The 27,161-nt window shown below is 38.2% G+C and overlaps 1 protein-coding gene across 1 annotated transcript in view; it reads right to left on the bottom strand.

The window, feature by feature from the left end:
- RGS17 (regulator of G protein signaling 17) overlaps positions 1–27,161 on the bottom strand; it is a 92,988-nt gene that overhangs the window by 14,067 nt on the left and 51,760 nt on the right. The window contains exons 2-3 of the mRNA XM_032407627.1: positions 18,195–18,338; positions 1,651–1,740 (exon numbers count right to left, since the gene is read on the bottom strand). Coding sequence (XP_032263518.1) covers positions 1,651–1,740; positions 18,195–18,313 — 209 coding nt within the window. The 5' untranslated portion in view covers positions 18,314–18,338. The remainder of the gene's footprint in view (positions 1–1,650; positions 1,741–18,194; positions 18,339–27,161) is intronic.

Here is a 27,161-nt window from a genome sequence, read left to right as displayed (position 1 = left end):
TCTAAAATAAGAATACATTGTATGCACTTGTCACATATTTTCCTCAGCTCTAGTATTACTCTACTAAATATTATGAATGAAGTATTACCCATGAATGGAATTATTAGAGCTAAAAATCTCAGGGCCTTTATAATGACACTGAGGACTTTCTAGATATTTATATTAAAGTTTTCAGTGACTATGTTCATTCAGAAACCACCAGTTATTATTACTCCCTTTGGTTATACTTCAAAGAAATGGAAAAGAGAAGCTTGGAGATTCTTATGGTTAAATTGATCCAGATCTTGCTTTCTTATCCATTGGTTTATTTAAGAATTTTTAACCTCCTCAAAAAGTTAAAAATAGAACTACCCTACGATCCAGCAATTGCACTACTAGGTATTTACACAAAGAATACAAAAACACTAATTCAAAGGGATACATGCACCCCAATGTTTATAGCAGCATTATCTATAATAGCCACATCATGGAAAAAACCCAAGTGTCCGTTGCTTGATGAATGGATAAGGAAGATGTGGTGTATATATATACAATGGAATATTACTCAGCAATGACATGGATGGAACTAGAGAGTATTATGCAAAGTGAAATAAGTCAGTCAGAGAAAGAAACACCATATGATTTCACTTATATAGGGAATTTAAGAAACAAAACAAATGAGCAAAGGGAAAAAAAAGAAAGAGAGGGGTAAACCAAAAAACAGACTCTTAAGTATAGAAAACAAACTGATGGTTACCAGAAGGGAGGTGGGTGGGGGGATGGGGGAAATAGGTGATGGGGATTAAGGAGTGCACTTGTCGTGATGAGCACAGGGTGTTGTATGGAAGTGTTGAATCACTATATTATACACCTAAAACTAATATTATACTGTATGTTAACTGGATTTTAAATAAAAACTTTAAAAAAAAGGGAAAGAAAAAAATTTTCCAACCCAAAATACATTTGTCCAAGAAGTACTTCTATTTTATTTTTTATTTTTTTGACCAAGTATTTTAAATATATTTGTTACTAATCCAAAATGTCTGAACTTCATTCATTTAAAAAATTTTAAAGGTGGAAAAATTACTATGAGGCACCAACATTAAAATCTTTTCATAGGAAGCAGAAAAAGAAAGTACCTATAATTATACAAGTAATCTACTTGTATTTTAATTTTATTTTGTAGATACTACAATGAGAACTTGATTTTCATTTGGAAAAATACCTGGTTAGAGTCTGTTCTGATGGAAATGGGACCAGGGACCAGCTGGGTGCCCTTTCTGACCAACCAACTTAGGTAATTACATATCTTTTTTTTTTTTTTTTTAATGTGTTTTAGACTCTTCCCTGATAAAGAGAAAAGCTTAGGAAAAATATTCACAGGAAAGAGAAGAATTAGGGCAATCAGGGGCTAATTCACCTTAACAGTCATTACTTTTTGAAAGAGAGAGATAAACTCAGGCAGTGTTTTACCTGATAGCTTAACATAGGTAATAGAAAAATTGATGAAAAGCAGTTGCCATCACAAATAAGATCTCCCAGACTGAGAATGCATTCATTTCACAAAACCATTTTGAGGAGTACCAGGACACAAGAGCTAATACTCCAGCACTGAGTAGATGTAAACGGTGTACAAACACAAGACACGATTACAAGGTGAAGCACACTTACCATTCCTCCAGGACTTGGATACTCTCCATTTTTGTGGTATGTGTGGGTCTTCCTGCATTTTCCCCTCTTTCTTCATTCCTAACAGTGAGGCTGCAAGGTAGTATAACACTTTATTTTGTCTAGGGAAAACCAATTACTTAAAGAAAAGAAAAAAAATTGCAGGAAACTATTTCACAGAAGAATTTTATTCTCAACTATGAGAGAATATATATATATATATATAAAGTGTACAAAGAGTGACACCATTTAAAAATGATGGGGAAGAAGAACCATGAGAGACGATGGACTCTGAAAAACAAACTGAGGGTTCTAGAGGGGAGGGGGGTGGGAGGATGGGTTAGCCTGGTGATGGGTATTGAGGAGGGCACGTTTTGCATGGAGCACTGGGTGTTATGCACAAACAATGAATCATGGAACACTATATCTAAAACTAATGATGTAATGTATGGGGATTAACATAACAATAAAAAAATTTTAAAAATAAAAATAAAAATAAAAATGATGGGGAAGCCTATGTTCACTAAAGAAATGAAAATAATTACTTAATAAAATAATGAAGTAAATAATCTCAAAAATGGATACTGTTATACATTCTGACTTCATCCTTACATAATTTGAATTACTTAAAATCTCCCAGATACTTCACATGATTATGTGCTTTAATATTTGATATGCATCATTATGTTACTCTTTGGAGTAATGTCATTTTGACTTTTGGTTAGTTCTATTCATAGCTTGTTTTCCATTTATTTTCTCCCATTGATAGCTAAAAAGATAAAATGTTTCAGATTCTGAAACAAAATTTGCTAAATTCACATCATTTTCTGCATCCTAGGTGTTCCGTCCCTGATACCATCACTCCTCCATCCACTCAAGTTCGAACTACGGGATTTATATTTTTGTCTTTGCCCTTTCCTCCCGTTTAGTCAGTCTTCAATGTCTTGGGAGGGACAGGCCAGCTACTGTGAGGGTCTGGGTAGGACCACTGGGTCGGAGGAGTCTCTGTGTATCTAGGATGTAAATTTGAAAATTCTGCAGGATTGCAAGAGCTAGGATAATCCCATGGGCTTTAGTCACCCAGAACAAGAATTGTCTGATTCAGGGAAACCTCTGCTGAGCAGCACGAGAGGGTGGAACACCCAAGGTTCTAGGTGTAAATGAAACGTAATGAGGGAGGTTATGGGTGATACTAAGAAGCAGGGTGGTTGGGATGGCTCAATGGCCTTGAAAAGTCAAGCTACTGAATTAGCAAACTGATCCCTTGGTCTAGAAGCCAAGAAGCTTCATTGGAGCCTGTCAGAGAGCAAAAGTCCAGATAACATGTCTTTCATTTGTCAGACATTCATTTGTTCAACAAGGGGAAATGGAAACTATTATTTCCTAGTACCTATTATGTGTCAGGCACTGTCCTTTTCTCTCTCATTTTATTATCTCCATTTTATAGATGAGCAAACTGAGCCACAGAGCTGTCTAGTAGGTTCGCCCAACGTTGGACACGAAATATGTTGTATGACTGGAATGTGAATCCAATTCTGTCACGCAAATCTGTAATCTTTATTGAGTATCTGTTAAAAACCATGCTCTCTGATAGGCGTTGAGGCAACATACTACCTGTGTGAATGCAGAAAAGGGGCACTAAATAAGGTTGTGACAAAAGGAAGGGGGTTAGTAGGACAAGGATTCCAACAAGCCATTGTTCTTAAATCTGAGAAGCTTGGTAATGGAAGTGGAAATGACATTGGCTCATTAATTCATTCCTTTTTTTTTTTTTTTTAAGATTTATTTATTTGAGAGAGAGAGAGAACGAACGGGGGGAGGGGGAAGCAGAGGGAGAGAATCCTCAAGCAGACTCCGTGCTGAGTGCAGAGCCCGACACGGGGCTCAATCTCACAACCCATGAGATCATGACCTGAGCCAAAAGCAAGAGTCGGACACTTAACCAACTGAGCCACCCAGGCACCCAAACATTAATTCATTCTTTGATTCTCGTGAGCAAGGGTAAGGATAGAGAGAATGCTGGAAAGGGAAGAATCTAAGAAGAGAGGCCAATCTGCAACTGAAAGAGATTAGATAGGAAAATCTACTTGGGAAAGTGGACTACCCGGAGAAAAGAGAATTCAATGGGAATTGCAAAAGTGGTGTGGCTCAAAGGATTCTGGGAAGCAGAAACGCTGATCGTTAAACACCCAGCAAACTGACTAGTGCTCTGCAGAGAGGCAGCAGTTCCAGGGTTAGAACCCTCCACGCCTTCAGTGTGGGGTAGCCACGGGGAAAACAGTGAGGTGGGATTCAGACAGAGCAGCACTGTTGTTTATGTGTCTGCATGTGGATTCTGTGAATGTATCTGCAGCTTGAGGTAGTCCAGAACACTCAGCCCTCGATGTAGCAACACACTTCTGTCAAGGATGTGTTTGAGAGGAGATCCATTACCCTCTCAAAGTATCTTTGAGTAGGAGTGCTTTTCTGGAATTTGATATCTTTCCAGTAATTATGGGAAAGTGGGTGGGAGGAGGTAGGAATACATACTGACAACATCCTGTGAAATTTCCTGGGCGAAATTCATGATGCCAAATATATAAAATGTGCAAAATTTTTGTAAATTCTGGAGAGATCATATTTAAATAGGATATTAATACCCATTCTGCCAACCTTTACTGAGCTTGTATGTGTATGTGCGCACACATGGTAAGATACCATAAAAAGGCCAGATAATGAGCTTGCTTACACTGATTAAATAATAAACTCCTTGAGAATTTATTTCTGTTCCATTTCCACAGTGTCCCGAAGAGTATGCACACAAATGCAGCTACACTTCACTTTAGGCAATATCTTAGAAAAAAAAGTTTGTTCTCCATTGTGTCTTTGCTGTAGAGTAACAAATCTGGAATCCACATGCGTGATTCACAAGTTTCTGAACATGAATTCTGGCTCTTATATCTGTTTCTGTGATATTTACAAACATCCCAAATGCCACCATATTAGAGTGATCATCATGAAATATTGGGTTGTGTTTATATCTTTCATTTCTACAGATGGTAAAATATGGACACACATTTGTACTAAAACTGCTTATAACAGATATTCAATAACTGCTTAACTGTTCAGTGTTTACTCCATTTCTTGATCTAATATTGGATTAAATATTGCCCTGTAGAAAGAAATGGACTTTCAGCAATTGTCAAGTGTCCTTTTAATTAACTTTCCTTTACTACCATTCTTAAAAAATTGGTTTCAAAGTTCCAGTTATGAAGAACTGCTAATAATGCCACTTTAAGATGAAGAGAAATGGATAAAATGGTAACAGAGTTGGTACTAGACTGCTTTCCATCTATGTCTTAGGAATGACTAAGTTTCAGCTGGTCTTGCTCTAAGTAATATAGTGGAGTTTTTTTTTTTTTAAGGTAATAAATGACAGGAAATATTTGCTCTAAATCAACATATACATAGTTCATGTGCTTGAGAAAAGCTCTAAAAGTAAACCAAGTTTAACAGTCACGAGTAGTCATGTGGAGACATGTTTTTTTTCTCCCTTTTACAATGTTTGTAACATTCTTAACTAACATTTCTGCTTTTTAAGCAACTAAAGCCATAAAGAGAACAGAATGCATGTATAATGCTCACTGTGGGAGTCTTGATCAAAGCTTAAGTATCTTATAGACGACAGTGCCAATAATCTAGGCTAAGTATACGAAAATAAGCATTTAAAACCCCATTAGAAATTTTATAGAATGGTGACTTTGAGAAGGGAGAAATACATTTGGTACATTTCAGAAAATAAGGAAATATGCTTTCCTTGTGTGTGGGTGAATTTTTTGTTTGCTTACAGGGGCGCTGAATGAGTAGGGTGGGGAAAACATTACCTGCTGCCCGTTACAGAGCTTACCTACTGATTCATCATCATGGATGTGTGTGGGGCCTATTTTGGAAGACAGTCTACTTTTGTAGGAAAAACAACTGGTTCTCAGGGAGAGCCCTTGAAATGGCTGCAAATAAGATGAAAACTTTGCAGTAGCCATGGTAACTCTAGGATGGGGGCCGATCACAAAACCACATAAATTTACACAAAATCTCAGCTGAAGAATCAATAGGATGCTTGAATTTAATTCACTATGACATCAAGGCTCAAGAAAGATCCACTGTCATTGGTAAAGACAGATACTATTCAGTATTTTAAAATTCTCACAGTATATCAGTTTTTCTTTTTTTATTTAACAGCTTCTACCTCAAATTTTCCAGTGCAAAAATGGAATCAACATCCTTCAGGCTCTGAAAAAGAATTGGTAGTTATTCTTCAAATGTTTCATTTTTTTCCCCCAGTAAAAATACCATGGTAAAATAATACTACAGCTTTATTTAGGAGTCAACAACAATTTATAAATATGTATGAGACACCTGGTTCATGCAATGTTGCCTGGGTTGGAAATTCAAGATGAATATGACAGAGCCTCTGAAACTGAAAAGCTCTGACAGGTAATAAGCATCACACAGCACTGCAATGAGAGCTAAAATAGTGGTATGCATATAATGTTTCTTAGGTAGTTACAGTGTCTACACTTTTGCATGAGAGAATTGAGAGAGGCTTTGCAGAGGAGGTAATGATTAAACTGAGCTGAACAATGAAGGCAGGTGTTTCAGATGAGACTGGGACAAAGGGAATTCCAAGCAGAGGGGGGAAAGTCACATGTAAGAGGCTGGGAGTTGTAAAAAGGCACGATATAAATGTAGATCAAAATGGGCCGATCAGATGTTTCAGGGTGGCAGTGATACATTAGAATAGGCAGTGAGGTGTGCTTATGTAACAGGCCAAGAAGACAATGAGGTGCTCTCCAAAAGTAAATATACCTCCTTTATGATGACTTTTGCTTTTTATTGCTTTATTTTCCTCCTCTCATAAGGGGATAATGTTAAGACCCACTACACAAGGTTGCAAAGCAAAGACTAAAAACTTGAGGCAAAAAGGCAAATTATTACACATGCTTAATTAAATGTAAGGGCAAATTAGTCACATATTGAAATGACAATTCCACGTTTACCAAAGACCTTTTAATTTCAATTTGAGGAAATAAAGCCTTACACTCTGCCATTATTGTAAAACCCCTCCTCATACATTACCTTACTACTTCTTCCTCACAACTGTCCTGTAAGGTAAGCAGGGGATTTGTTATTCATCATTCCCATTTTATTTCAGAGGAAACAGTCGAGGTTGATCTACACCATTCCCACAACTAAATCATATCAGGGCTGGCCTTGAACTCCCATCTTCTGACTTCCGGTCTCATATTCATCTTCACTACTCAATGCCACTTCTCTTTATATAAAAGAATTAATTGTGGCCTTTTTTAGCTTCTTTGTTATTTACAAAGATGGATTGCTCTTCAATGTTTGGAAGCGGGAAACCTCAGGACAAACCAGTTGACTGCGTGCAAATGCCTTCTCTCTTGGAATTGTCCCATGGCTACTGGGCTATAGGAGTTACTGCCCAGAGGGCTGAATATACAGTAGATACTGGCAAGGAGCAATTTCTTAATTCCCTGGAATTGGAGATGACCAGGACGGAGTGGTACAGAGGGTTTTTGACAGCAAAGCCTAAGAGAGGATGCTACTCATGACTGCAGATCAGGGGTTGCTACTGCCAAGAGCCTCCTGGGAAGTACAACTTGCTCCCATCAGCAGAGTAACTGTGAGAAGGGAATGCAGAAAGGAGAACGGCACCGATACATTGCTTAGAAAAGACGACAAACGGAAGAGAAAAGGCATCAGAAGGTGGGGCAGTAACCACAGGCCATCCGTAATTTCTCACATAAACAAATCAGTTATCGTCAAGCCTATGACTTCAATCTCATCAGTTTTATGTATACATTTTGGAAAAATGGCTCGGTTTTGAATGGGGTATGTGGGGATGGGAATGGTGGCTAGAAATTTGTGTTTGGAAATGTGATACAATGCTTGTCTAAAAAAACAAAACAAAACGTTGCCCCTAAAAATATTCCCCCTGCTTTTGATAATCATGTGTAATAATCGTATGACATAGGAGAAATAGAATCATGTGTCATAAAACGAGTATTTTATTTGGCTTAAGTTTTTATTTCATAAACTTAAACCTCTCCAAAATAAAATAATCCGCTGTTAAAAATCTGCCCACTAGATGGCTGTGTTGCCTTTATAAATATACTTTTAAATCAAATCTGAATAAAAGAAAACAGAAAGTTTCTGGGAGTAATTACCCTTATTTGGGAAAATACCTATTCTTATGTGTGTGGAGGTTTGATAATTATATCTTTCTAAGGAATTGGAGAGGAGTCATTCAGTTTTTCTGTGAGCGAAATAATCAAACTTGAAGGGGATACTTTTAATCTCGGGAGGTGTGCATAATTGCACCCATTTTTCCTTTTTGGTATTTAGAAAATGTTCTGGATGGTCCCCAGCCCTAAGTCATTTGACTTAGGAATAATTTAGTCTTTAAAAAAAGGCAAGCCTAATCCTATTACCATTATAGTTATCCTTTCCAATAGTAAGTTGTTTGATGTCTCTTGCTGGGGTAATATGGAACTTAAGTCATACGTTCTTTTTTTTTTTTTTTTAAGATATTATTTATTTGACAGAGAGAGAGAGAGAGAGAGAGAGAGAGTGCAAGCAGGGGGAGCAACAGAGGGAGAGAGAGAAGCAGACTTTTTGCCTCACGTGGGACTCGATCCCAGGACCCTGGGATCATGACCTGAGCCGAAGGCAGATGCTTAACCGACTGAGCCACCCAGGCGCCCCATAAGTCATATGTTCTTAAAACAAATTAATTTGACAAGGTTTCTATCTAGCAGCAGACAGGATTTTTTTTTTTTTTTAATTGAGAATTCTTTAAAAGAGCCATTTCGAGAATAGATTCTCCAAACAATTTTCATTCCAGTTTGGGCTACATGTAAGCAATCATTTCTTCCTTCGATGCATGGAAACTAAAGACAAATCTTTTTTTAAAGATTTTATTTATTTATTTGAGAGAGAATGAGAGACAGAGGGCACGAGAGGGCAGAGGGCAGAGGGAGAAGCAGACCCCCTGCTGAGCAGGGAGCCCGATGCGGGACTCAATCCCAGGACTCCAGGATCATGACCTGAGCCGAAGGCAGTCACTTAACCAACTGAGCCACCCAGGCGCCCAAGACAAATCTTTTTATCTACTCATCCTCTCTTTCTTTGCTACCAATTTCTCTCTACACATGCTACTGTTTGAAAAGATGGGTTTCAAAGGTTCCCCTTTTCCATTGGTATAACATTTTTATTTCAAACTCCAAACTATGTATTTTAGTTCATCGACACATTTGATTTAGAAGGCCAACTGCTAACAAGTTATTACATAGTTAAAATCTGGATCCATTATGTAAAGCTTATTTTTAGTTAAATAACCGAAGTTTTTTATTTGGTATAAACAAGGTTTCTTTTTTTCTCCCCCTTAAAATTAAGAGAAGTACAGGATTGAATATTTAGATGTACTTTATATAATACATGCCAATCATCAGAATCTTCTATTTCAGTTCTCAGGTTGACTGAAATCCTATTTTAAGTTCTTCCTTCAACCCACTGTAATTTTTCCTGTAAGCCATAATTAAGTTGATGCTTTTGTGGGAAAGCAAATATCTTGGATCTGAAAAGGCCAAATGGACTTCTATTTAGTTAGTAGACACTGTTATTAAAATGGCAAGTAGTCATCTCAGTCTTTAAATGCATCAGCTAAGCTGGAGCTCAAGCTTCTGGTTTTGGTTAACTTGGGTGCCTTTCATCCAAAGCAGAGCGAAAGAGTTAGGACTCTAGCAGTTGATACTCAGAAAGACATCTGATAGGTGGTCACTCATCCGTCCCCCCATGCATCCCTCGCCTGCTATGTTCTAGTTCCTGTGTATGTGAATATGTATGGGATGAGGCGGGAAGCATCCCTGAGAACAATTAGGATTGAAAGCAATAATCCTGATCTGTGGAGAAACTGAGCCCCTGAATAGAATGAACATACAGCCCTCTGGGAATCCTATGGCAGTGTGGTGCGTGCTCCAGGAATGCTGAGTTGTACCTGTGCAGGTGAATGTGACAGTTCCGGAGAAAGGGCCAGGGACAGAGAATGCAGGAACGGGTTCTGTTACATTCACTGACAACATGTAAGCATAGAGTGGTCAAATCCTACAAAATCTGGTAATTTCCTTTCAGACTGAGACTCATGGGGGGTTGGGGGGCAGAAGAAATACCTGTCAATAAGGGATTACTCAGGACCTCTAGAACGTACTGAAATGTAAACTCACTGACTTATGAATGTTATTAATTACATCTTACAGATGAAGAAACCGAGGCTCAGAAAGATTGAGTCACTTGCCGAACGTTTCACAGTTGTAGGTCATGGAACAAGGACACATTCAGGCCTAATTCCAGTGTTGCTGTCTCTTGTAAGTAGGCTATTTATATGAGGAAGATGTATTAGAATTTGTATATAGTCTTTAAATATGGCAAGACGACATCTGTTTACAATAAAACACATGGAATTATTATTCTGCCATTACTTATGGAATCAGTTGATTAAAATGGTCCTGTACTTTTAAATAATCTATGGTGCTTTATAGAAAAATTAGCAATGGCAAAAATTTGCTTTCTCCTTAGGAACCCATGCTCCCAGGTGTACACTGATATATAGTATTTTGACATCTGATACAAAGATACAAATTTTATAGCATTGGAAGTTAAAATATTTCTACAACCCAATTAAGCAGATTCATCATACTTAATCATATCACAATAAACTTCATATTCAGAAGAAGTGGATTTTATTATTGTATCTGACAAGGAACAAGTAATTCCTGAATGATGTCCTAAAATAGCAGGCATATTTTAATAGGTCTATTGTGCCTAGACCTTGAAAAAGTAAGCCAGGCCTAAAAGAAATAATTGTTTTAATGAGAAGAAAAAAAATAAAGAGTTAATACTTATTTCAATCAAATGTAACAATGACTACATTTTGTAGATAGGGTAGGGGTAGCAAAAATGTCATAACTGTATGCTTGGTATTATTATTGACTTGGGGAGGCTGGAGGGGAAGTTCTTAAATATTGTCCAGAGAGTTAATGAATTTGGTCTGGAATTTAAAGGGCTGAATTTCTTAATGCTTTAGACATTGAATAATTTTGCTTTGATTAAACCAAGAAGGGAACTCCATCTTTCCTCAGACTGAACCTTCACCTGAGATCAGGGTGCCTCACAGTGTTTGAGGAGGGGAGCATTTATTTTCACTGTGGGCAGCTTTTCTCTCTAAATTCTTCCTCCTTGTGTGCTTTATTTATTTATTTATTTATTTATTTAAGATTTGTTTACTTACCTGGGGGGCAGGGCAGAAGCAGAGGGAGAGACTGAATCCCAAGCAGACTCTGCACTGAGCGTAGAGCCCAATGCGGGGCTTGATCTCACGACCCTGAGATCATGAACCTGAGACCACGACTTGAGCCGAAACCAAGAGTTGGAAGACGCTCCACCGACTGTGCCACCCAGGCGCCCCCTCCTTGGGCACTTTAAAGAGAAGCCTGATTCTCCCAGAGCTCACCAAGAAGCTTCCAGCTGACCAGGTGATAAGATGTCCTATGATTCTTACCGCACTGGACCACCCTGGTGTGCTGGGTACTGGCAACGTCCGTCATTCCCTTCCTTGTGAAGCTCTTCTCATGGCTTCTGTGCCAGGACTGTGTTTCGTGTTACCCCTCAGACTGTCTCTTCTCTGCATTCCATGTATGAGGCACTTGCACTGCTTTCTCTCTCAACATTGGAATTTCCCGAGGTGCCCGTCCTTAGCTCACAGCTTCATTCCACAGCTAACTCTTGGGTGCCTTCAACACAGCAAGTCCAGCTCACCACCTGTCCTGCCCTAAACAACCTCCTACTGCCGTGTCCTCTCATTTGATGGGGCCGCCATCAACCTGGCCACAGGAGCAAGCAACATGGCGGTATCCTCCCCTCCTCTTCCTCATCTATTGCAAATTCTTGACTGTACATCCAGTGTCTCTTGAATCAGTAATCTCTCCATTCCTTTTATCATTGCTTTATTTGGGGCCCCCAACATCTCTTACTGAGGCTATTACAAAACCTCCTAATATTCTCCTTGTTTTTTGTCTTGTCCTCCCACATACTTTCCACTGCCTCCAGGATAGACTTAAAATATACAATGGGCTTTGTCTCCTCATTTAATAATCTTCAGTCACTTCTTATATCCAAAGCAGTATGAAGTCCTTATTCCTTAATATAGCACTAAAGGCATTTCATTGCTTGTCACTGCCCATCTCTTCAGCCTTCTATTTTGTCCTTCTTGACCTTATATCCCAGAAACACTAAAGAGATTTTGGTGCTCTCCCCCAGAACCTTTGGCCCTCTCTACTACTAATTACTGCTAACACACCCACACACCCACACACACACGCACGCACACGCACGCACAAGGGAGAATGAAGGAAGATGGTGCATGAGAAGGAATCTGGTGCCTAATAAGCATCACCTGCCACATAATTATACAAAGGCCTGACTGAATATGCCTGTTATTTTTTAAAATAATTTTTGAGACATGAATTTTCATATTTTATAAAGTTGGACTCAAATAGAAAATCCAAGTTCAGTCATCCATCTAACACCTTAGTATTAATTAAACACCTACTATGTGTCAATAATATGTTAATAGCTAACTTATTTTTGACTATTTTAAAGTATGAAACTTTAGTATATGTTTACAGAAATGTTCAGTGCCAACTGACCGATATGAACTTTTATGAATTCAACTATAAAATCCACATAATAAATTTTAAAAGTATTAACCCCCAAAACAGAAACACATGTTAAACAGAAGGAAATTCACTAATATGAAAACCGGTAGAGTGAGTTGGCCCTCCCTGTGTTCAGCTTTGTTCAGGGCAGAGGGAGGCATGGCCACGGGTATGAAGAGCACCAGCTCAATGCCAAGGTCATCTTAGACGTCTGCCACACCCTGGCCCATCCAGACCCAGGGGGCCCTCACCACATCACCACAGATAGTGAGTCAGCAGAGATTCGAGAGATGCTCTCTGAGTCTGACCCTGAAATGATCTGAAGTCAACTGGGATCTCCAGGCCAGTGTACCCCACTCATGTGCCCATGCAGGGCCCTGTCCCAGAACACACTCCCAACCCCAATACCGACAGTATCTTTCCTCCTATCAGCCTCTGGGCTTCTTTGCTAGAGTGAGGCTCCTCTCTCTCTTCCACTCTGAGGATACTCCTTGTGTCTTTGGAACTCCCTTTCCATGGCAAGCACACTTCCTGTGTTCTCAGCCTCCTATAGCCCCTGTTCCTGCTCTGACTCTACCTGGCACCCAGCTCTCTGAAGGCGTCTCTCAGGCAGCTCCTCCCACACTCCCCACAGGGCAAGGTGGGGGCTGGCATTCCTCTTCCACATTCTGGGAGGCTTATGCCATCTGACTTTCCCCTTCTCTGCCTCTCCGGATCCTCCTATAGAGGAGCTGCCTTCCCTTCTAAGCTGCCCCTTGCCTCCTTCTGACTTGAATTAATTTTAACTTTCTTTCTCCAGCCCTTCTTAGTAGGATCTGTCCCATGGTCTGGGAACTCTGGGAAGTCATGTGTCCAAAGGGGAGAGAATTTTAGCTTTCACAGGGCTAGCTAATTTCAGTCTGTGGGACAATTTCTCCTGAGGAGAATGAAGAATATCCAATGCAGTGGGCCAAATCTTGTAGGCAATACACAGTAGTGCATGAGGACTGTGAATTCAATTTGAAAACTAAGAAGTTTTGAAATGGTTCATATCAAACCAAGAAATGAAAAGTTTGGAAGTGTCATCTTCAAGTGGACAAAACAACGGACTGGATATTAAGAGATTTGCATTTTAGCCTCACTTCTGTCACCAATGAGCTTCGTGAGAGTAGGGAAGCCTTCAGTTTCCTTATCTGGAACATTAGACACAGCATTTTCTAGACATTAGTTTTTTTAACAAGGCCAATTTTTCTTCCAGCCAAAACCTAGGGACACCTGGGTGGCGCAGTTAAGTGTCCGACTCTTGGTTTCTGCTCAGGTAGTGATCTCAGGGTCGTGAGATTGAACCCCGCATTGGGCTCCATGTGGAGTCTGCTTAAGTCTGCTTAAGATTCTGTCTCGCTCTTCCTCTGCCCCTCCCCCCACTCTCTCTTTCCCTCTCTCTCAAATAAATGAATGAATCTTTTTTTTTTTTTTTAAAAAGCTTATACCTAAGTCTAATATGTAAAATAGCTAAAGACAGAGCCATTCCCTGGGGCTGTGGCTCCCAGCCCCAGACTCCCCTGGAGCCATCCCCTCACTCCCACCAAGTGGCATGAGAAGTCAATAGGAACATTTGGAGAGATTGAGAGATGAGAGGTGAAGTCTTTTGAGTTCTAATTTTTTATGTTTGAACATGGAAATCTGTCTTGCTTGATAGGACACCACCAGGAGCAACAAGGAACTAAAACAGGGATGGATTAGCACCTAAAGACTTCTTTGGAAAAAAAACAACAATCTGGGTTATTTTAACATAACCTCTGATGTTGGAAGAGGGTTCGTGGGACAATCTGGAAATTAGCTTTAAGCTTGACATAAATTTTGAAATCTCTACTTTTCCATCTCCTTCTTGAGGCCCCTTACTTTTGGGAGCCCACAGCAGTTTCTACTTTGCGATGCCCCGTCACACGTGTCATCTCGAGTGCACGTGTGTGAATGTCCTCACTGCTCCCTACTGTCCTGGAGATGGCAATTTGGTGGGGAGCCCACATCGTTACAAGATTTCATTCTCACCAAGAAAAGGGAAGAGAGTTAACTACCTCTGTTTGAATCTTGATGTCAGAGGAACATTAAGTTTTCACAGTGGCAACCTTGAACCTTTAGACAAGTGGTCTTCACAAAACTCTCTGTCCTCTGGTCAGGAACAGCTTAGTCCCACGTATAGAAGGACTTGCAAATTTATACATGGTTTGTTTTATGGCCCAAACTCAGACCTCCGTGATTCATTTCTGTTACACAGCTCACATGCTCTAAACCACATTCCCTTGTTTTCTCCTCTTGAAATGGAAGGCTGTGGGGAGAGAAGGGAAAGAGACTGATTTGGGGACAGAAGTGGTTCCTTGAAAGGGACAGAAAACAGATGGGCTTAACAAGTCATTATGGATTAAGTCCCAACTTTTTAGATGTTGGAAGGAAACTATGGAAATATTTAGCAGTTTTGTACTTCATCTCTGTTTCATCCCCCCTCCCTCCAAAGCACAGTGGTAATTTTATTAAGATAGGAATAAGTTTAAATATGGGAGAGGAGCTGATACTGAAATATGAAAGAGAAATGCAAATCTGAGGGAAATACTATGTTGTTGAAAAAACCTATAATGTGTAAGGCTAGGGTGAGGCATTTGTATTTATTATTAGATATAGAAATTTACTTTCCTAGCATTCTATTTCCTTAAAAGGAGGAGAAATCAGCTACGGGACAACTGTTCCTTTTTACAAATGACAGTTACACTTCATATTTTGATTTCTAACTTTATTTTGGTGCCCAAATTAACATTTTTTAGTGTTTCCTTCTGTTCTGCTCCTCTGACCTACCCTGGAAAATTTGAAGAACATTTATTTCTTTTGTTTTTCCACTCTAATAAGGTTTTAAAATTTTTTTTCTTAAACTCAAAATATAAAAATAATGATATTTTCAAAATGCACGTGTTGAGATTCTCATTCGCAATGAGATAACACAATTAGAATTCATAGTTAAGGCAATTTAACTTTCATTTTTTTCAAGTTGTTTACATTATAAATTATCTATGATTTGTCATTTATAAATTTATAGAATGTGTGTTTTATGGCTTAGACTCAGGCATCCATGACTCATTGCTAACAAACATAGTTCTTGACAATGACACTTGAGTCTAGAACTCAGAGCCCTCATCCAATGCACCAAGTGTTTGAGCTCAAATCGGCGTCACTTTAGAGGTGTGGAGAGTTAATGCAGCTTCCAAAAAGTGTTTTGTTCTCCATCCATAGTCTGTGTTCTCTGACAGTTTGATGCTCACAAGCTCATGTTGAATGTCTTATTATTCAGTGTGCACTTTATAAAAGCAAGTCTCACTAAATATATGTAGGAGGCGAAAAAAACCAAATCTCACCAAATAGCTGTTTGACAGCAAATGAATATAGTGCAACAAAACTTCAGTACTCTTATCTGTTTTGGTGTTATAATCCTAAAGCAATTCAGAAATAAATTTTGGCAGGTAAATAAAATCATATACTGATTTCTGGAACATAGCATAGTGCAAATGAGAAACAGAAATATAATCTTCAACACTTTGTAACAATGTATTTGCGACGTCTTACACAGAATCTAAAATAAAATAGCTTTCCTTTCTAAGATTAGTTTTTATATTATATCCATAAGCAGATCTTTAAAAATATATATATACATTATTTCAAGCCAGCTCCTCTTTATAAAGGAGATTTTATTTTTGCCAATATGAAGTGTTCTATAACCCAGTGAGCTAATGCGAGAGAGAGAGCGCGCACGAGAGCGCGCAAAGGCAGGGGTGTGGGGGTGCAGAGGGAGAGGGAGAGAGAATCCCAAGCGGACTCTGTGCTGAGTGCAGAGCCTGATGCAGGACTCAATTTCATGACCCTGAGATCACGATCTGAGCTGAAGCCAAGGGTAGGACGCTTAACCAACTGTGCCACCCAGGTGCCCCCCACTGAGCTAATTCTTAAATGAATACTATGTGTCAGGCACTGTTTTCAGCTTGAATGTGTTTTATTTCATTTAATGTTTACAACAACCTTATGAAGTAGGGATTCTTATTACTATAATTTGACATATGAAGAATTTGAGTACATTAAGTAACTTGTTAAAAGTCAAACAGACAGTGATGATGAGGACAAGATTTGAACTCAGGGAGTCTGACTTCCAAACCACCAAATTAAGTCACTACACTTTACTCCATGGATTCAAACCAGAGATAGATGATCTCTTTAGGAGTGATAAATGAAAAAAAATACATAAAATTTTGTGAAATATTTCCTCCATCTGAAATAGTTAAGGCTTAAAAATGAAGGAAAAGGAGTCCCTTATGATTTTTCTGAACAAAGAATCATCATCTGGGAGGCAATTTTGATATTTATAAAACCTAAACCTTCCAAATTACTAAAATGTCTGATGGTTTTCTGGAAATGAAGTTTCCTAAAAGGGACAGAGCTTGTTTAACACCAAGGCTACTGCTAAAGCATAACAAGTTTCATCTATTTCGGCCACAATGATAGAATATTATGCCACCATATCATACCAATAACCTCAAAGGATGTCAGGAAACGGCGGAGATCGTTATATATATTCTTGTAGCATTTCTAGTTATCAGGTATATAATCTACTTCAGAAGAAAACAAAGTCAGAGGAAAGAGTGAAATATAAGAAGCAATTAAGTACTGAAAATTGATAAAAATAATGATGTTGGACTTAATTAATGACTGGCTAAAGTAAAATCCCACGATTCTCTGTTTAGAACACAAGAAGATGATTCAAGTATTTGGGCCTTTCTTCAGAGCTTTGACATAAGTCGGGGGAGATCCAGAGGACCACTACTAATCCAGAAGATCCACTTGTGAATTCGATCTTAAAGGACCCCAAAACTTATGGTTCTATGGAAAGTTCCATTAAGTCTAGCATCCCCCTGGGGCATCTCATCCACATAAATCCTAGGACTCTGGGTCTTGCAGATTTTCTTACTGGAAGGCACTTGGGGAATTTGGAACTGGAGCAGGTTTCCCAAGGTGCCTGAATCATGGACATTTAGTATTAGACAGAACCTTGGGAATCAGCTTGTCTAACTTTATCATTTTGCCAATGAGGAAACCAAAAAGCAGAGTTTAAAACTTTGGATGATGTCACAGAACCTGTCAGTGATAAAATCACCAAGGAAAGCAGGCTCTCTGGCTCTTAGTTTGGAGATTTTAGTTGACTGACTTGGCCTTCATACCCATCATAGCCCCTGGCGTTTTAGACCTGTGGACATGGATCTGGGGCACTTCTTTCTCTGTCCTTTATCAGGCATCTGTGGCTGAAAGGGCCACCCTGACTCACAGTTTTGTGGCTCCGTGACGGAATGATCAACATCCTGTGAAACAGCATATAACTAAAACACAACATCGACTATGATGTACAGTACTGCTGAATATTATCTTCATGTTCTTGTACCTTCCAGAACATTGGAGAATATTGTTTATGGTTAAACAAGTCTATAACCATAATCTTCATTTTACCTATCTCTTTAAGAAGGGTGGATGGAGAAAAAGAGGATAAAAAAGTAAGTTTTCAACTGTTTACCTTACTCTCAATTTAAATGTAGATTCTGGGGAAATATTCTATTCCCAGGGATGGTCTCCAATAATTCCTACTCGTAAGGGAGGAAAAGGAGACAGGTTGGGAGGTTTCCAGGATCCCAAGAACGAAGCTGCAAATTCACTCCAGTTAGTCCCCAGCTAGCGGGGGGGGGGGGGGTCCTACCGAGAGCCACATACCAGGAGCAGCTGCAGCAACAACACCAGCAGAAGCAACACGTGTTGTTGGGTCTCTGGTTTCCAGGCCCTTGAGACACAGCAGGTGTTCCTTCATTTTGTGATTGCTGTCTCTTTCGCATTTCAGCTACTTTCGTACCCAACTGGCTGAAAGAAGAGAGAAAACAGAAGGTATGAAAAAATTAAAAGAAAGATCCGTTGCCTCTGCTGAAGGGAACATAGTTTAATTGGGATGGGAGATAAATGAAGGTAAAAAAAAAAAATGAATAGGCTTTAGCAATCAAATTAAAAATTCTCAAGAAAAATTTTTTAGGAGACTATCTTAAAAACCTGAGGGACAAACTTCCACCCTTATCTGCTACATAAAATGATCATAACGACGTTGTCACGTAATCAAAATCAACTCGGTAAGGTAAAGCAGACAAGGTTGGAAAATTTATGTCTAACTTCTGTCTTTACTCAAGAAGGCTTTCATCTGCTTTCCCTGGGGAACACCTCTAAATGACTGTAGCTGGGGAACATAACTTGTTTCTCCCCTGGTGTTCACTTACAGTCGGGTTCATTGAGGTTTACAAATCAGCTTGCAAGGGTTCTAACTATGTAACATTGTGAGGAAGACCAAGTTTGTTTTTGGTGTTCTTTCAGCTTCTTTTAAGACATTGCATCTCCGTCTGACTCGCCCTTCAGGGGCCGAATCTTGATCATATATATTGGCAAAGTGGCTTTTTCGCTGGTAGGAGTCCCTGTTGTAAAGGTAACACCTCCCTTCCCTCCGCCACCCCAGATGAGTTTTCATTCAGTAGAGAATCGTCGAAAAATAAAAAGTCATCAAATCCAGGGAAATTACTTTGGCGGAATGTCGATATCATGGCAAATGAGAAAAAATATTGGGGTACAGGATGAACTACCTGTGACCTTATGAAACAGGCCAAATGAGCTGTCACCTATGTATAGATGACCTAGGACTTTGTTGAGGATAAAAAAAAAAAAAAACTTTGAGTAGAATAATATCAAATATAGCATGACCTCATAGAAAAAGAAATGAATTCTACTGCATGATTTTTTCAGAAATATGCAACGTATGTAAATCATGTACATACAATGTCATGTGTGAATGTGAGCAATACTTATTAAAACCATCATGTACTTTGGGTTATTTTGGTATTGTGAGCTCGTGCTTTAAAAATTATGTTTTCAAGCATTGACTTTTTTTAAATTGGAGAATAAGGTATGTATTAAAAAATTTTTTTCTGTGTTCACATAAGGGATGTAGTTAAAGAATTTTCATGGGCAAATGCTTATATATTCTTGTAGCATTTCTAGTTATCAGGTATATAATCTACTTCAGAAGAAAACAAAGTCAGAGGAAAGAGTGAAATATAAGAAGCAATTAAGTACTGAAAATTGATAAAAATAATGATGTTGGACTTAATTAATGACTGGCTAAAGTAAAATCCCACGATTCTCTGTTTAGAACAGTCTAGAAATAAATTTAAGACCACATAAATTAGGGAAATGGAAGGGTTTCCTTCCCACCACTAACACTGTTTTTATACGTATCACAGTGTCCCCAGATTGTTCAATTTAAGAGTCCTTTTATCAATATCTCCAGGCCAATCAGCACCTGTGACAGAGTGATCACTCCATCCTCTTTGAAATGCTTTCTTCTCCTGTCTTTCTGGGCACCACACTCACCTATTCGCTCTCTAGCTTACGAGTCACTTCTCAGTCTATTTTGTTCTTTTCTTTTCTCGTCTCTCACCTCCAAATTTTGGCTGGCCACAATACTCTGTCCCTAGAACTCTTCTCTGTCATTTTTTTGATGAACTCATTGAGACTTTTACTGGACCTGTTTCCTGTTCAGAATTCTCAAATTTACAAGTCCAGTAAAGATGATTTTCCCGAATTCAGGACTCATCTATCCAACTACCTACCTGACGTCTCCCCTTGGCTTTCTCCCCTTGGCTTTCTCAACTCAGGAACATGTTCCAATCCGACTCTCTTTCCTCCTCCACTAATCTGTTCCTCCCACAATTCTTCCACTTTCAGTAAATGAAAAGCCTTATCTAATTATTCAGATCAAGGGGGAAAAAAAACAAAAACCTGTGGAATCATCCTAGACTCCTCTCTTTCATTCAGACCTCACATCAGCAGATCAGCAAATGCAAGGCCTCTTTACTGTTCCCTTCCACTCCCTTCTGTTTTTGCTACTCCTCATCTCATCTCTTCTCTTCCCATTCCATTCCATTCTAGTCTCAACACAGCAGCCACAGTGAGTCTTTTAAAACATAAGTAGATGATTTCAGCAAAGATTCTTCCACCCAAATCCACTCTAAATCTTCCAGTGGCTTCCCATTTTACTCAAGAGTCAAAGCCAATGTTTTTGCAATCTGGTCCTTTATCACTTCTCTGAATGCATCTCCTTTTCTCTCCTCCTCGCTCACTCTGTTTAAAACACAATGGCCTCCTTGCTGTTCCTCAACCATGCCTGGTACAGTCATGTGTCAGGGCCTTTGCACTGGCTGTTCCCTCAGTGCTTGACTTCATCCTTACTCCTATGTTACGTTCTCAGGGGAACCTTCCCTGCTATCTTATTTAAAATCACACCTCCCCACGGGGCGCCTGGGTGGCTCAGTCGTTAAGCGTCTGCCTTCGGCTCAGGTCATGATCCCAGGGTCCTGGGATCGAGCCCCCATCGGGCTCCCTGCTCCACGGGGAGCCTGCTTCTCTCTCTCCCACTCCTCCTGCTTGTGTTCCCCCTCTCACTGTGTCTCTCTCTGTCAAATAAAAAAAAAAAAAAAAAAAAAAATCACACCTCCCTTACTCCACCCCAAGCATAACCTATCCACCCTTGTTTGTCTAACCAACTAGAAAATAAGTTCCATGAAGGTAGAGATTTTTGTCTATTCTGTTCATTGTAACAATGCCTGGTACATAGTAGATAACACAAAAATGTTTGTTGAGTGCTGAGTTTTATAAGCAACTTCAGTGATGACAAGAAAAGGACAATAAACTCTATCACACCCAACACTGAAAATTATTAATTTCCTAGCCAATGCAATAAAATAAGAAAAAGTAAATAAGGGTTGAAGGAAAACACACATTTTAATATTTACAAGTGATATGGTTGTCTACAAAGAAATTCCAAGAGATTAAATGAAGTTAACAGAGAAAGTTCATGGAGGATACCAGGTTAAGCTTCAAAAATCAATGTCTTTCTAATATACTACCAATAACTAATTAGAATATATCAAAGAAAGAAAGGCATCATTCAAATGAATTATAAAAATGAAAACAACTGGTAGTATTTCTAACAAAAGTTGTGCAAGAACTTTTTGAAAATATTACAAAACTTTATCAAAAAATAAAAAATAAACCTGGATAGAGATAGGTTATTTTCTCAAGTGGGGAAATGGGGTATCTTCAAAATGTTAATTGTCCCAAATTATTCTATAAATTCAATATGACTGTAATAAAAAATTCTAATTGAATCATTCATGGAACTCAACAAAGGGATTCTAAAATTTATGTGGAAGAATAAAAGGGCAGAAATAAACCAAGATATTTCTGAAGACAAGAACAAGTGCGGATATCACGTCAATAATATGAAACAATAATAATTATGACAGTATGTCATTGGTACGGGAATACATAAGTAGATCAGCAGAAGGAATTTGTATAGAGCTGAGACACAGACTCAGGCATGTATGCCATCCTGGCTTAAATCAGAGGACACCTCCATTATCATTCAGAAAAAGTTCAACACCTGGTGTTGATACAATTTGATTTAAACATGAAAAAAACTACATCTTTAAGCTATAACACACACACACACCAACTTCAAATGAATTAGGGATAGATGTTACAAACAATTATAAAACTCTGATAAGAAAATATAGAAAAATGCTTTTATAGTTTCAGGGCAGGAAAAGGATTTCTTACGAGACTAAGGCAAAAAGGAAATTATTATTTTTGATATAGTCTAATTTATCAAAAACCTTTGAACAAATAAGGATAACATAAATAAAGTGAAAAATGAAAACCAGACTAGAAGATACAAAGGATTATTATCTGTAATACAGAAGTAACACATCACAATTGAAAAATACAAATAACCTAATAGAAAAATGGGCAAAGGAGATGTGTGGGCAGTTTACAGAAGAGGAAAATATAAATGCCCCAAATTAGATTAATAAATACTCAAAACTAGTAATGAGAGAAATTCAAATAAACAATTCTTCCATAACCAATTTCCCCACAGTTAAAAAGTCACAGGGCACCAAATTTTGAGAGAGGATGTGGGTAAACAAAAAGCTCTCATACAATCATTTTGAAGAATAATATTGGCTACATAACAGTGTAGCTAACAAATTCCACTCTCATATTTATACACTGTAGAAAACTTTCACATATGCATACGAAGACATTAATGACAGTATTTTTAATAACTTAAATGGGAAACAATCCATATTTTCATCTTTTCAGGAGTGAATAAAAATGGGGATCTCATTATATGATGATATATAAAACAACACTTAAAACGAATAATTTAGATCTATAGATTCAATGGGGAGATCGTAAAATAACATTGAATGGAAAAAACAGCTGTAAAATATTAAATATAGTCTGTATTATTAACTTAATTTTTGTAATTACACAAAACAATTACCTTTTATTTCCAGATAATATATATAGTAAAGTAATAAAAGCATGAACTAGAGCCATGACTTTGGATGCTTCTGGGGGATGATGATGGGAATGTGATTGGAAAAAGAGGGGATTTTTAACTTTATGTGATCATTTCTTTTACAAAGACCTGAAGCAGTAACAAAATATTAATATTTGTTTAATTGGAGTATTGCATGCAGGAGTATTTATTATCTTTTGTACTTATTTATATTTTTTTCTTCAGAACCCCCCCACCCCTCCCACATACACACATACATAAATACAATACAGCGTTATACCAGACAGAGGTCCTTATCTATATCTTATCCCAGAAGTTTGCAGAAAGATTCAATCACCTTCTTGAGAATTGAATACCTTCATTTTCTCACTGTTAAATATTCAATTTTGGAAAATTCATAGAGAAATGCCATGTTGGGTGCAATAGTGTAGTTTAAAAGCATTGAAAAGGAGTTCAAATATTATGGTAGATTTGCAGGACTTTTCACTGTTTTCTAAGTCCTTTGGCTCATTAGAAAAAAAATCACAGAGGCACCTGGGGGGGGCTCAGTCAGTTAAGCGTCTGCCTTCAGCTCAGGTCATGATCCCAGGGTCCTGGGATGGAGCCCTGCGTCGGGCTCCCTGCTCAGAGGGGAGCCTGCTTCTCCCTCTGCCCCACTCCCTGCTTGTGTTCTCTCTCTCTTTCTGTGTCAAATAAATAAATAAAATCTTTTAAAAAATTAAAAAGAAATTACAGGCAAATGCTTTCTTTGTGCTTTTCTGAGGTAATTGTGTGTATTGTGTCATAAATATTTTCCTTCTGACAAAAAAAAAGAGAAAATACTACTCATTGATTTCTCTTGTGTAAATACCCATACCACTTGGAGCTGGTTGCTTCTATTTTTCTGACTGATCTGTATGTGTCCCTGAATACCCAGCAGTTCGGTATTTATACTCTGTATTTTATCAACTGTGTTTGGAGTCTACACTTCTCCTGGGCTGCCTGGCATACAACTATATATAAGAAAAACAGTCTGTTGTCATATTTTGCTACATAGCTGCACTGTCCAAAGAATTACACACACAGAGGGGGAGGAAAAACTATTGAGAGAGCTACTTAGTGACAGGACTTTCTCTGGGTGAAGAGGCATGGCGAATAGCGGCTATTCACATCCTGGAATCCTTACTTGCATCTACTTCCTGTGTGTCCTTCTAAACAGTGGTACTTACGATAATTCATGGGGTTTATCTGTAAATACAGAAGGGAAAATCTGTGTAACTGTTATAGTTTTCTTTTCTAGAGGTAACTGATTCTAGTTTTAAGCAAAACAAATTTTCTTAATGTCATAAAGGAAAAAAGAAGAAAAAATGTTTTGCAAAAGGGTGCATAACCAAGGACTAAAAGTCAAACAATTTTGAGTATGGGGAGGCCAATTCTTCTTTCCTCCAAACTCCCTAGGGAGATAGACTGTCAAGAAACTAATTAATTTCGCAGGCTAGAGGAGAATGAGGCAAGGGAAATTGGCTTCTCCTTTGCAGAGAAGTACATACTTGTGCACAAAATTAGGGCTTTAGGGTCTGAGCTGTGTGGCCCTGGAAGGGCCCATGACCCAGGGGCACAGAAGGGCTGGGAGCATGGATAGTGGCATCCCAGACTGCTCCTCTCACACTGGCCACCTTGGAAAACACTTAATTTAGTTCTTACAGTGAGGTGCTGGGAAAGCTGTTACGGAATAAAGATTAATCCTTGAGCATAATCATTTCCCCCTCAAAGCTTCGGTAAATTTATTAGCAAGGTAAACCAATAAATCTGAGGTAGTGATGAGGGAGGCCTTTTTTGTTGTTTTGGGGCATTACTTGTATCTTTCAAGAAGGAGGACATTTGATCTCATTTCCACCTGATCACAGTTTTACTCCATGTTGCTTTTTCCCCTTTTCCAGGATCACATTCAATGATCAAAACCATCTTTACACAACAAAAGTAAAAATCAACAAGTGGGACTACATCCAACTATAAAATCTTCTGCACAGCAACAGAAATAATCACCAAAATGAAAAGGCATCTTACAGAATGGGAGAAAATATTTGCAACCATGTATCTGGCAAAGGGCTTAATTTCCAAAATATATAAAGATCTCATGTAACTCAATAACAAAAAATAACAATCCAGTAAAAAAAAAAATGGGCAGAGGAACTGAATAGGCTTTTTTCCACAGAAGACACTCAACTGGCCAGCACATTCATGAAAAGATACTCAACATTACTAATTATCAGGGAAATGCAAATCTAAACCACAAGGAGATATCACCTCACACCTGTTAGATTGTCTATTAACAAAAAGTCAAGAAATAACAAGTATTGTTGAGGATGTAGAGAAAAGGGTATAATCACGCACTGTTGTTAGGAATATAAATTGATTTAGCCACATGAGAAACATGAAAGTTTTGAAGTATGGTGGTTCTTCAAAAAATTAAAAATAGAATTACCATCTGATCCAGCAATCCCATTTCTGGGTATATGTCCAAAGCAAATAAAAACAGGATTTAGAAAAGATACCTGAACTCCCATGTTCATTGTAGTTGCATTATTCACACTACCCGAGATATGGAAACCAACCTAAGTGTTTGTCAATGGATGATGGATAAAGATGTGGCGTGTTTGTGTGTACGTGTGTGTGTGTATATATATACACACACACACATACATATATATATATATATACACACACACATAGATATATATACACACACACACACACGTATATATATGTATACATATGCATATGTATATATGTATATATATGTAAAATGGAATATAATGATATTCCATTCATATATATTTCATACATATATATGTATATATGTATGTAAAATGGAAGATAATTCAGCCATGAGAAAGAAGGAAATCTTGCCATTTGTAACAACACGGATGGACCTTGAGGGCAACATGCTAAGTGAGATAAGGCAGACAGAGAAAGACAAATATTGTTTGCTGCCACTTTTATGTGGAATCTAAAAACGCTGAACTTGTAGAAACAGAGTAGAATGGTGGTTCAGGGGCTGGTGGTGGAGGAACTGGGGAGATGCTGGTCAAAGGGTACAAACTTGCAGTTAGAACATGAGGGAGTTCTAGAGATCATAGCATTGTGCTTACAGTTAACAATACCATATTACATACTTCAAAGCTGCTAAGAGACTAGACCTTAAATATTCTCACCACATAGAAGAAATGATAATTATGTGACATGATGGAGGTGTTAGCTAATGCTACAATCATATTGCAATATATAAATGTATCAAACCAACACTTGTACACTTTACATTTACACAAGGTTATATGTCACTTATATCTCAACTGGAAAAATATCTTCACAGTTTGAGCAATGAACAAAATAAAACAAGATGAAATTTAAAAAGATAAATATAAGGATATGAGATTGGATCTAAAAAAAACTTCGTAAGATGAGGATGGGAGAAATATGGTGTACAAGGAGCATATGAAAAATTCTAGGTGATTTACTGGACAGTAAATTCAGTATTAATCAATAGTACAATGTAAACAAAATAGTTAATGAAAACTTAGAATGCATTAATAGAAGCATGTTTTCTAAAACATGCTTTCTAAGCTGGTGATGGGTCTTCTCTGGGCTGGTTAAATGGTTGTGTTTAATTCCAGTCACCACAAGTTAAGAAAGAAACTGAAATATGTTCAGAAGACTAGAAGGAGGAGAATAAAAAAAAGAAAACCCCCCGAAAAGTCTCATAAGAATACTATTTTTAGAACAAAGATGTTTGCTCTAATGGAGAAAAAACAGACAATCTGAATCATACCTTTCTAACATTTGAAGTGATGTCATGTAGGAGAAAATATAGATCTGCTTTGGTAAGATCCCAAATGTTAGAAGATGGATTGACAAATAGAAGTAATTAAGACTCTTGCTTCCATATATGGAAAGTCTGTCTGATACTCAGATGAGACCTTCATTTACCTTTGAGATTGGTATCAAGCCAAGTATTCTTGAGTATTCAAATGGAGGCTCGACAACCCCTTGAAAGAGGCTGATGTACAGAGGCTTCAATTTTACATGGATGGTTAGACTGAGAAAATACCTGTTTTTCTTTTTTTTTTTTTTAAGGAGGCTCCATGCCCAGTGTGGAGCCCAACACGGGCCTTGAACTCATGACCTTGAGATCAAGACCTGAGCTGAGATCAAGAGTCAGACACTTAACTGAATGAGACACCCAGCCTCCTGAGACTGAGGAAATACCTTAGTTCTGAAGTTACTATTCTGGAAATGGGCTGCCC

Source organism: Phoca vitulina, unplaced genomic scaffold, assembly GCF_004348235.1.
Source record: "Phoca vitulina isolate PV1807 unplaced genomic scaffold, GSC_HSeal_1.0 scaffold9, whole genome shotgun sequence".
In the NCBI taxonomy this organism is placed as follows: Eukaryota; Metazoa; Chordata; class Mammalia; order Carnivora; family Phocidae; genus Phoca; species Phoca vitulina.
The sequence above is the reverse complement of the archived record's forward strand: the minus strand, read 5'-3'. Positions and strand labels throughout refer to the sequence as shown.